This window comes from Brachyhypopomus gauderio, chromosome 11, assembly GCF_052324685.1.
Source record: "Brachyhypopomus gauderio isolate BG-103 chromosome 11, BGAUD_0.2, whole genome shotgun sequence".
In the NCBI taxonomy this organism is placed as follows: domain Eukaryota; kingdom Metazoa; phylum Chordata; class Actinopteri; order Gymnotiformes; family Hypopomidae; genus Brachyhypopomus; species Brachyhypopomus gauderio.
In genome coordinates, this window is record NC_135221.1 from 22,397,186 (window position 1) to 22,409,912 (window position 12,727).

Here is a 12,727-nt window from a genome sequence, read left to right on the forward strand (position 1 = left end):
CTCTGTCAGCTTTGTTTCACTGTCGGTTAACAGGGAAAAGTCCTTGGCTTTTTTTTTCATATCTTTGTCCGTCACCGCGGAATAGAGGGCCGCCTGTTGCTCCACATAGCGCTCTAACATATCGTATGTGGAGTTCCAGCGCGTTGGCACGTCGTGAATTAACTTGTGGTCTGGCAGTGTCAGCATGTCCTGCTTTGTTTTTAAGATGAAGGCGGCTGTTGTGCTTCGATGGAAAAAAGTGACCACCTTTCTGACCTTCGCCAGCAGTCGTGAGATTTGGACTGTAGAGATGGCGCTTTTGGCTGCCAGGTTGACTGTGTGAGCAAAGCAGGATATCTGTGGCCCAAGTCCCTCCGTCAAACCTACTGCATTCACTATGTTCTTGGCATTGTCAGTCGTGACAGGGATGGTGCCGTTGTCCCTCTCCAATTTCCACTCCTCCACCACCTCTCTTAGCTTTTCGGAGAGAAATTCGCTTGTGTGACTCTCATATATTGGGCGCGTTTGCAATATGCAGCTTCGTAACTCCCATTGGGTGTTACGGTGGATCCTGTACGGTTTACACACGCCCCGCGCCGTGACAAGCGAACCGTACGGTTCGGTTCGTTCACAAAAACCGTGCCATGCCTAGAATAAACCGTTGAACACGAGTAGCCTACATTTTATTGAGCATGTTTTTTTCTTCAAGTATCAAAATAGAACAGCTTTCTCAAGCAGTCATTGATGTATTTTGGAAACAGGAGATGAGCCCCTGGTTTAATGCACCCTCTGTATTAAGAAACCTTATCTCAAAGACTGACTTTTAGTCATTACTTGGGTAGCACGCATATGAGCCATTTTAACATAGATTAATCTAGATTAAAAAAATTAATCTATGCCCACCCCTAATATATATATATATATATATATATATATATATATATATATATATATATATATATATATATATATATATATATATGAAGGGGGGGGTCATCCAATCAGCCCTACTGAGACAATCTGGTGCTTTAGAAGTGATTGAAAGCTGATCTAAATAATAGTTTACTTCAAGCTTAAACTAACCAGCCCTTGTTTGCCATGATTGGTGAATGATTTTTAAAAAACTACCCTTCGGAAAATTACTCGTCAGTTCCATTCAAATCCTGCTAGCCTACTAGCCTAAGCTAACCTAAGCTAAGCTCCCCAGAACACACTGTTCGGGAAAACTGAAGCAGTCGTGTATAATTTTGTTCGTTTTTATTTCGATTGTGGATACTTTTGAACATCACAGAAAAGAAAAGGATGACTTTTTATGGAATATATGTCCAGTTTTGGGCAGAGGTGTCAATTCCATGTTCAGAAAGTAAAAGTCCTCACCAGGATTTTGCTCAGACTTCCTGGATTGTGTTGATTCCATTAATTTTACCTGGAGTGCACTAATTAGAAAATCTAGCAAGCTTGAGCAAAATCCTGGTGAGGACTTTTACTTTCTGAACCTGGAATTGACACCTCTGGTTTTGGGGTACCGCGCCAAACCCGGAAGTAAGGCTGAACAACCGCTATGACGTGATACGAAGGACTCGTGAGTAAAAATGAACAATTTTACATAGAAGAATTCGTACAAAATATATAATCTAATACTAAACATTAGATTATAAACAGTATTGGAGCATTTAAGTGCTGGAGTACTCTGTATTGTGTCGGATACTAGCGTAGTTGGCGACGTTAGCTTAGCTTAGCCTGTCGGACTATATTGGACATAAATATCATAACGTTCATAATATAACAAAATTTCTTCGTTTGAATTTTCTGGTCTTTCTGTAATATGTGCAAAGTTGTTGTTTGTAGTCTCTCCTCAGTTTCGTGTAAGGAATTTGTTAGCATGTTAGCTTAGTTGGCTAAGGGTGTGTACTGGGTGTGGCATATTTGGACATGGGTGTGGTGCACCTGACATACCTTGGAACAAAGTTGAATAACTTTTCAATACTTGTATGGAATTGCTCCATTTTTCTTTGTTGTCAGAAAAGACCCTAGTGAATAATATTGCATTTTTTATTTTTGGATTTGAATAACTGTGAATATACATACTGGTCAAGTTCAAGCTCAAGTTCGTTTCTCAAAACCACAATTATAGAAATATAAGCTTGTAGATGAATCAATATGTTCGCCCAACTGTCTTCTTCAGTTTGAGCCCTGAATGATCATTTTCCTATATGCAGGGTTCATACACTTTTTTGACAATTAATTTCCATTACTTTTCCATGACTTTTCAAGACTTTCAGACAAATTTCAATGACTATACATTCTCTAAACACATGTGTAGACATGAAAAATAAGAAAAAATCCAGGCCAAAATTCCACAGTATATCATAAATTAATGAAAAGCCACGTGGTTTAACTGAAAAAATAAACATTTACCGTATTTTCAATATCAATATAAGCCGCATCTACAAAGTTTTTTTAATGGGAAATGTTGTAGCTATAAGCCATATCCGGGCTAAAAGCCGGTGAGTCCCCACTTACCGACGGGTCTGGTTAACGACGGACCGGAGTTACGACCGACTTTTCTTAATTTCGCGCGGTGCGCGGAGGTGCAGTGGCAGCACTGTTGAGTGTAGTGGAGTGGTGTGTTGTGTAGTGTTGTGGAGTGTAGTGTACGATAAGCTGAGGCAGCACAGCCTCCACTGCAGCCCATCTCGGTAACGCGATCGCTCTTTCTCACGTTGTACGCACGAGAACATTGTTAGTTTTTTTCTATAGGCTACTGTATTTACGATTAAAGTGTATCTAAATCTAGGTTCGCGCTTAACGATGAAAACTGCTTTACGTCTGACTTTTCAGTCTGTAACCCCATCGTTAACGGATTGGTTAACCACACAGTGCACATTTTTCACGCCCCGTGTCCTTGTCTTTCTCAAGCCACAGCTTGTATTTGTCCAACTGAAGCAGCCATTGTTGAATCGGCATTTACCAGCATTACGTGATTTACATCAAAGCACAATCTACAGCTCCGCTTGGAGTCTGACGCTAAGGCAGTGAACTAACGTGTGAAGTTACGTTAGTGGTCCGCACAATGAAAAAAAATGGCTATATTATATATATTTATTTTTTCTTCCGGTTATCGGAACGACATACATTTATTGTGTCAAGCAAATTTCCATGACTTTTCCAAAACATTTGAGTATTTTTATTTTTTCCAAAACTTATCCAGGCCTGGAAATTGCTATTTTAAAATTCCATAACTTTTCCAGGTTTTTCATGAACGTACGAACCCTGTATATGTACAACCTGAGATAACTAGTGTTGAAGTGTACTAGTACCATTTGCTCAAAAATGCAGCCATTGTGCTGTCAAACGTTAAAGGGGGCCCATAGGTGCAGTATAAGGTTAAGCACATCAGAGCATCACAATATTACCCAAAGAGCAACGGAAAAATTGAGAGATTTCACAGATACTTGAAGAAAGCCTTCAGAGCAACCAAGTGTGAAGGAAAAACATGGCAAGAGGAACTTCTAAAGATCCTAATGGCATATCGCTCTACATCACACAGAGCATCAGGAGAAACACCGGCGATGCTCATGATTGGACGAGACATCCGCACGAAGTGTCCGATCCTGGAGAAGAAAAGAGAAAATCCAAAAGAACAGGAAAGAGAAGCAGATGTCAGAATCCATCATGATAAATATAAAACTAAAATGAAACAGTATGCTGACCAGACCAACAGTGCAAAGGAACACAACTTTAAAGTTGGTGACGTGGTCTACATTGCCAGTATGGTGAATGGAAAGTTGGATCCCATGTACAAAGACATTCGCTATGTACTACTGAGAAACACAGCAGACAACTCTTTTGAACTGGTCATCACAGAGGATGGATCAAAAGTAATCCGAAATGTCAAATGTCTTCGACATACACCTGTGGTAATGGACTTTGACATTTTTGAACATCCTTTGGCACACCACACTCAAACTAACAATGACACAGAGGATACGCCTATTGCTGAGACTGCTCCAGTAGGAGAGAGCCCACCTTAAACAACCAGCTGTTTCTGAGGTCATTACTACCAGGAAGGGCCATGTTATTAGAAAGCCCATCAGATATAGAGAGACATCAAATAATAATAATAATAATAATAATGTCTTGTTTGATTGGAGGTTTTTGGAACAATATGATGTGTTGAGATGTATAAGAAAGTATGTTTGTAAGTTACAGATAGACTTTTGTTCTATACAAGGGAGAAATATGTAGTATAGTTGATGTTTGGAGTTACCGCGAGGACAAGATGAATGATAATGGCAGTCAGAAATTACGTGCACTTGTGTTAATAAAATAAGCATAAAACAACACTAAAGACTGTTTATTTTGAACAACACGACAGTGTCGATCCGTTCCTACACTCGCGTTGTAACCCGATTTTCGGTGTAAGCTGAAACATGCGTACATACTATACACAAAATAATGTACTGTACACAGTTATTCTATCCTAACACCTATCCTGATGCCATCCTCCTCGGTCCCGAGCCACGTAACCGTGTATCCTTCCGCCCCGCACACCAAAGACCAAGTTCCGTTTACGAAGCAGAACCACTTGAGTCCAAACAAGGCTTTATACAGTAAATGGGAGATGTGTAGTAACCACGAAAAATCGTAACTCAGGAACCTCGTAACCCGGGGACCGCCTGTATGATGTTTATGTCGATTGAATCGGAGCATTAATGTCTTCAGCACGACCAAACAAGTTGACAACATAAACTGACCAAAACAAACTGGACTTAAGGCAGGAGGGAGGTAGCTTTTCTACGTAATGTCCGAAAATTAGAAGGGGGGATAACCCGCAAGTCAATGAAATGACACCGCCGTCATCCATCCAGTGCTGATGAGCGCCAGTGAGAGGATCAAATTTTGGCCTCAAAACAGATAGCACGCGCGCGTGAGGTTTATTATTATGATTTGATGGATTTTTTTCCCCCCAAAAAATATGCAGTTCATGCACTGTTTGAACAATACTTGTTTATGTATTGCAGCCAGGTTTAGGAGGTTGTAGAACACAGTTACAGGCCAACAATGGGTGCCCCCCTCTCTCTTTACGGACAAATTCCATTTTTTCTTTACACGTAATCAGTTTGAACTTTGTGATAAATTGTTTTGAAAACTATTGATCTTTATTTAGTTATACTAAATATTAAATTACATACGAATCTTTGCGACACTCGCTGGCAGAAAAGAGAATCACAGTCTTGAAGTGTAGGCGACGACGGCAATATTACAGAGATACGAGCAAAATCAATTTTAAACCAGCCCATGCAGGGTTTCTTTTAACAATGTAAAAATACTAGTTTATTAAAAGGACAATTCTGGTAAAAGTCATGAAAAGAGGGTTCTCAAAATGGACCCAGTGCAAAGATATTATTTTTTTTGTGCTGCTGCGGTCAAGTGACCGGTGCTCTGCGCTTTTAGGTATAAGTAGGTCGAACAGATGCGGCGCTTCTAATAAGACGTCACAGTAAGTAAGTTACGTCTAGTAAGATGGTTAAACCGGTGCTTGGCGCTTCTAGTGTTAACTGCCCAAGTTCACTTCTATCCGGGTGGTAGTGGATATTTAAGGTTGAACTAACTCTGAAGAGCATTACAAGCATAGAATTAGACTGAATAGATTTGTCTTTATGGATCGGTCACATTGTCACCGATACCCGATCTAGAATTTTTTCCAATTTCGGGACCGATACAGATATTAATATCGGATCGGAGCATCCCTACATTGAAGGGACTTTGACTACGCAGCCTGGAATTAGAACTATAACTATAACTAAAATACTACATTCACCAGCCACTTTATTAGGTACACCTTGCTAGTATCGGGTTGGACCCTCTTATGCGTTCAGAACTGCCTTAATCCTACATTCCAACCATCCGAATGTCGCAGCAGAAATCAATACTTGTTAGACCAGGCAACATTTTTCCAATCTTCTACAAAAAATCTGTGCAAATTGTAGTCTCAGTTTCCTGTTCTTAGCTGAAAGGAGTGGCACCCGGTGTGATCTTCTGCTGCTGTAGCCCATTCACCTCAAGGTATGACGTGTTGTGCGTTCAGAGATGCTCTTCTGCATGCCTCAGTTGTAATGACTGGTTATTTGAGTTACTGTTGCCATTCTATCAGCTCGAATCAGTCTGGCCATTCCCCTCTGACCTCTGGCATCAACAAGGCATTTGTGCCCACAGAACTGCTGCTCAATTAATATTTTCTCTTTTTCTGACCATTCTCTGTAAACCCTCTGTAAAATTTCAGTAGATCAGCAGTTTCTGAAATACTCAGATCAGCCTGTCTGGCATCAACAACCATGCCACATTCAAAGGGTCTTAAATCAGCTTTCTTCCCATTCTCATGCTTGGTTTGAACTGCAGCAGATCGTCTTGGCCATGTCTACATGCCTAAATGCATTGAGTTTCTGCCCTGTGATTAGCTGATTCGACATTTGCATTAATGAGCAGTTGGACAGGTGTACCTAATAAAGTGGCCAGTAAGTGTGTGTGTGTGTGTGTGTGTGTGTGTGTGTGATTTGATATTCTCAGATGAAAGCAGAAACACTGTAGAGTAATCACAGAACTGTATGTCAATGGTTATTAATGTCATTTTTCCAGAAGCAGCTCAAAGACTGCCTGGACCTCCAGAATGCACAGAAAGAAGAAATCATCAGTATGATCAGCAAAGAAGAGGAACAGATGGACCAAATAAAAGTATGCCTCATTTAAAATGAGAAACATCCCACCACCTTTGGTTACTCTGCTTAACCTAGTGTCCTTTTCATAGAAACTGGGAGCTGAACTCCAGGATCACATTCGCAGTGATTTCCAAGCACTGCATCACTTCCTGCAGATGGAGGAGTTGGCTTTACTTGAGCGACTACAAAGGGATCAGGAGGAGCTCAAGCAGCGCCTAAAGCGGCACCTGGAAGTCCTGCAGACTGCTGCTCGGAAGCTGGAGGACCATGTGAGTGCTCTTCTTATTAACAGCAAAGGGAAGGTTTTTGATGGAGGTTCATGAGAGGAAAAGGAAAGTGGTGCAGGGAGGGTGAAGCACATTGTGCATGTATGACAAGGTCATGGGGCAAAAAGAATGAGAGCTGGTTCATAACAATTGGAGATTAGTCAGCTGTAACCACCATGTGTATGGATTTTACCAATTCCAAATGACATCTTTTTTTACTACATTGTACATTGCTAGATGTGACACTCACTTTATATTCAATGTACCACTGCAATCCATGCTGCTTCTTCTACTCACATTTCAAATCAAATCCAATTTATTTGTATAGCGCTTTTCACAACACATGTTGTCACAAAGCAGCTTTACAGGATTTACGAGTTTTAACAATCGTATGGGTCCAAATTCCAAATGAGCAAGCCAAAGGCGACAGTGGCAAGGAAAAACTCCCTAAGATGGGGGGGAATAGGAAGAAACCTTGGGAGGACCAAGACTCAAAAGGGAACCCATCCTCCATTGGGCGGCCCATTAACACACAAATTACACAAAATCAAATTATACAGACGAATACACAAGTCACACACAAATCACACAATCAGACTAAGTATAAGGTAACTAGAATGAAAGTTCTGGGTGTTGATATTGTGAATGTAAATGTCTTGTGATGAACGCCAAGTTTTCATTCTGTGTCGGAGCGATGATACTGGTATTGTAGGCTCCGACTGCAGTGTTACTCCCCAGGTGAACATCGGAGAAGAAAGATATGTGATGTGGTAAATATGTAATCGATTATTCAAAGGCCAAAGTAAACATAAGTCTTTAGTCGAGTTTTAAACATTGAGACCGTGTCTGAGTCCCGAATAGCTGATGAGGTAACCGGGCCACGACACAGACCGTTAGCACGCGGACCGGCTGGGGAGCCGCATGAAACCAGGCAAAGAGCCGCATGCGACTCGCGAGCCGCAGGTTGGCCACTCCTGCTGTAGTCGGATATTATCTACTTTTTTACTAAAAAAGTTTAAAAATTCATCACTAGTGTGTGTAAGTGCTGTATCAGAACTAGTGTCGTTGATATTTCTTGTTAGTTTTGATACGGTCGCGAAGAGAAATCTAGGGTTATTTTTGTAGTTTTCTATTAGTGTCGAATAATATGAAGCTCTAGCTTTTATTAGGCCATGTTTATATTTGACTACGGCGTCTTTCCATGCGATTCTAAACACTTCTTGGAAGGTGGATCTCTGCTGCTCGCAAATACACAAATCTGCTGCCTGTTTTAGAAGACGAGTGTGGTCGTCATACCATGGTGCAAGCTTTTTCTCCCTAATTAATTTTGTTTTAACTGGAGCTACACTGTCTAAGGCAGGTATCACCAAATGGCGGACCGCGGTCCGGATCCGGACCCGAACGCCGTCCTGTCCGGACCCAATCACATTCCTGATTAACTGGATACGGACCCAAATGCCAAAAAAATTTTAACGGGAGACTATATTTTAAACCGGAGAATTTATTTTCAGACGAGTGTTACGTTCACCACCCATTTGAGTGTTAGTTTCGCCCCCCGCTCAACAACTTTCGTTCGCCACCGCGACCGGACCTAAGGTCTGAGCTATCTGCCAAAAATGGGCCGCGGAAAGATTTAATTGATTACCCCTGGTCTAAGGTATTGCTGAATGTGGAATAAAACTGTTGTGTTGCCTGTTCTAATTCATTGGGCTGCAGTGGCATAGTGTTCGGTAGCTCTGGCAGTAAGTTTATAAATGTTGCTGCAGTGTCGGATGTGATAGTGCGTGTGGTTTTTATATGGCGCATCTGATGTACATCATATAAAGCTATTTCATATATCAGTAGAGAATGATCTGAAATGGCGTCATTTTGGGGATTATTGCCAAATGTTCTATATGTAACTCGTAAGTAAGTATTAAGTCTAAGGTGTGTTTACAGCGGTGAGTAGGTCCTGTCACATTTTGGGCTATACCTACTGAGTCTAGGATGGAATCGAACGCGGTTTTCAGTGGGTCTGATTTATTTTCATAATGAATGTTGAAATCACCCACAATTACAAATCTTTCAATGGTTAAGACTAATTCCGAAAGAAACTCAGCAAATTCCTGAAGAAATTCTGAGTAAGGACCCGGTGGTCGATAGATGGTCACTAGTTTAAGCTTTATTTTATTGCCTATGAGATGATTGCCTATTTCACCTATCAAAGCCTCGAATGAGTTAATAGAGGTGGTTGGTTTTACAGTAAACCCTATATCTGTGTCATATATTGTGGCTACACCACCTCCACGCCCTGTGATACGGGGCTGATGTACATAACTGTATCCAGGAGGAGCTGCTTCATTAAAACTTACGTATTCGTCTACTCCAGTCCATGTCTCTGTTAAACAGAGTGCATTTAATCTGTTATCTGAGATTATTTCGTTTACTATCACAGCTTTTGATGCAAGCGATCTAATGTTTAGAACTCCTAGACTTAGCTTAATATTGCTGCTCACTTCATGTTGATGTGTGCCGGAGCCAGCTGTGGAGACAGAAAAGACGACTAAATAACTCGCAGCCTCACCGGAACGTTGGAAGCGGCCTGGAGACAACGAGTCTGGCCGACGTCTTCTTTCTTGCGGTGTCCAGAAGCGAGCGGTAGTGCTCCTTGAGGATCTCACTACACCGGGCGAAGGTGTCGACAGTCCCCACGTGAAGGACAACGGAGCCGAAGTCGTCTCGCTGCTTCAGCGCCGAGGGAAGCCGCCTGGCCACGTCCAGGACATGAGCACCTGGAAAACAGGACACAGTGGGGTTTCTCTTTGTGCCTTGATTTTTAGGTGTCTTGTTATCGAGTAGCCAATAACAAGGATACTGCCCTTATTCGGCGCTGGTGAGGGTGGTGTCGGACGCGGGGGTGAGGGTGAGGTGGAGGACCCGGAGCTGAGCACTTCGAACAGGTTAGCAGAGGAGAAATCCGGCAGAGGTAGGGTTGACGACGCCGGCTGCCTTCCGCGTCCTCACTGGCGCTCCCAGCCTGGTGCCCGGGTCAAGATGGCGGTCGCGCTGAGCCGCCGTGACGAGGGAGTGGAGACGGCCGAGTAGGCAGTGTCGCGGGCGGCCTCGAGCCTGGTCTTCTCCTGGGTGAGCTCAGCTTGCTTCTCCAGGAGACGCTGAATCTGCCGACCCAACTTCTCCAGCTCCGAGCCGAGCCTGACGAAAGCCCATTCCTCAGCGGTAGCCATGAAAAACAGGGGAGACAAAACAGAGGGAAAAAACAGAAACGAGATAAAATAATTAGATGTCGGTAAATGTATTACACTGATTTAGAATTGTAGTGTTTAATGTAATGTATTAGGCTATAGCTAAGCTATGCTAATACGATACGTGAGTCCGCGTTTGCGTGCAAGCGTGCTGCCATGCCTTCACCATTTTAGCACTTTATAACTGTAGCATGACTATTTCATATGGCAGGCATGTGAAACATACAGCCCGCGGGACGGACCCGGCCCGTTGGATGATTTAATACGGCCCGGCATAAATTTCTGAGTATGTCAAAAAAAAGAAGCGAGTTTCTAGCTCATTTCTATCAAAAGTTGTGATTTCTAAAAAATGAATACAAATCAAATGCTCTCTCCGGTCGCTAGAGGGCAGTAAATGACAGCATGCAGCACTGACACGAGTTAAGGCTTCAGTCACAGGATGCGATTCCGCTACGAAGGATAAATTTGGGTCCGTGGAATTGAATACGTTTTTTCAATATCTCGTCCCAGGTTACCCCAAATTAACAGCCATGCCTGCAAAAGTTCTATCCATGTTTGGGACTACTTATCTTTGTGAAAAGGTGTTCTCCGTAATGAACAATAATAAAACAAAGCAGCGCTCAAGGTTAACAAATAAACACTTGAATGACATTGTTAAATGTGCTGCTACTCAAAATTTGACACCTAATATCGATGCACTTGTGAGGGCAAAAAGATGCCAAGTTACAGGAGCCAGCAGCAGCAAGTAGACTGCAGGAATGCAGTGAGAGAGAGAAAAAGTGTGATGACACGAAATTTGTTTGCACTCATGAATACAGATAATTAAAAATAAGATTCATCTGGTTTCATATTAAAGATAATTAATATTGTGCAGTATGTTCTCAGCTTCAGTAGGCCCAGCCTAGTAGTTTGACTACCCATGCACTGCTATAACTTTTATTTTGTATTTCTTTTTTTATTTATTTCAAAGCAGTATTACAATTAAGGCGAATATATATTTTTTTCATAGCTCCCACTTGAGTTTGTTAATGTGGTGAGTTGCTTCAGGTGTAAAACTGCATTCTTTGCAAATCTTTTTTTTTCATTGTTTGTGAATAAATGTGTTGTGCTTAGAAAAGATCCCTTTACATCCATGATTATAATATGTAGGGTAGGCTAAAAATGTAGGCTGAACGATAAAGCATAGTACTGAAAAACAAAGCTAAATATTTGGAGTTGACATTCTTTTACTGATCCGGCCCACCTGAGAACAGAAAGTCTGGATCCGGCCCCACAGCCAAACTGAGTTTGACATGCCTGTCATATGGCCTTTTTATTTTTCTGTACATAGTATTTCTTCTTCTTTTGGCAATTCCCGTTTAGGGGTCGCCACAGCGGATCAAACTCCTCCATCTGGCCCTGTCCTGAGTGTCCTCCACTGACACACCAGCCACTCTCATATCTTCTACCACTGCATACATAAACCTCCTCTTAGGTCTACCTCTCCTCCTCTTGCCTGGAAGTTCCATCCTCAAGACCCTCCTACCAATATACCTCTCCTCCTTCCTCTGTACATGTCCAAACCATCTCAATCTCGCTTCTCTAACTTTATCTCCAAAACATGCTACATGTGCTGATCCTCTAATAAATTCATTTCTGATCCTTCCTTGTCACTCCAAATGAGAATCTCAACATCTTCATCTCAGACACCTCCATCTCCCTCACCTGTCTCTTTGTCAGTGCCACTGTCTCCAGTCCATACAACATAGCAGGTCTCACTACTGTCCTATAGATCCTTCCTTTCATTCTAGCAGACACCCTTCTATCACAGATCACCCCAGATACTTTATGCCATCCACACCACCCTGCCTGTACTCTCTTCTGACACACTCCAGCCACATGAGGTCTAGCATTGTCCTGCATTAGGAGGAACCCATGGCCAACCGCACCAGCATATGGTCTCACAAGGGGTCTGAGGATCTCATCTCGGTACCTAATGGCAGTCAGGCTACCTCTGGTGAGCACATGGAGGGCTGTGCGGCCCTCCAAAGAAATGCCACCCCACACCATTACTGACCCACTGCCAAACCGGTCATGCTGAAGGATGTTGCAGGCAGCAGATCGCTCTCCACGGCGTCTCCAGACTCTGTCATGTCTGTCACATGTGCTCAGTGTGAACCTGCTTTCTTCTGTGAAGAGCACAAGGCGCCAGTGGCGAATTTGCCAATCCTGGTGTTCTCTGGCAAATGCCAAGCGTCCTGCATGGTACGGTGATGGGCTGTGAGCACAACCCCCATCTGTGGACGTCGGGCCCTCATACCATCCTCATGGAGTCGGTTTCTAACCGTTTGTGCAGACACATGCACATTTGTGGCCTGCTGGAGGTCATTTTGCAGGGCTCTGGCAGTGCTTCTCCTGTTCCTTCTTGCACAAAGGCGGAGGTAGCGATCCTGCTGCTGGGTTGTTGCCCTCCTACGGCCTACTCCACGTCTCCTGGTGTACTGGCCTGTCTCCAGGTAGCGCCTCCAGCCTCTGGAAACTA

At 42.8% G+C, this 12,727-nt stretch overlaps 1 protein-coding gene across 2 annotated transcripts in view; it reads left to right on the forward strand.

Annotated features, from left to right (window-relative positions):
- Nucleotides 1-12,727, forward strand: part of trim105 (tripartite motif containing 105) — a 41,569-nt gene that overhangs the window by 17,874 nt on the left and 10,968 nt on the right. The window contains exons 3-4 of one of the 2 annotated variants that reach the window (XM_077022738.1): nt 6,619-6,714; nt 6,788-6,967. In XM_077022738.1, coding sequence (XP_076878853.1) covers nt 6,619-6,714; nt 6,788-6,967 — 276 coding nt within the window. The remainder of the gene's footprint in view (nt 1-6,618; nt 6,715-6,787; nt 6,968-12,727) is intronic. The other variant, XM_077022739.1, reaches the window with a different exon arrangement.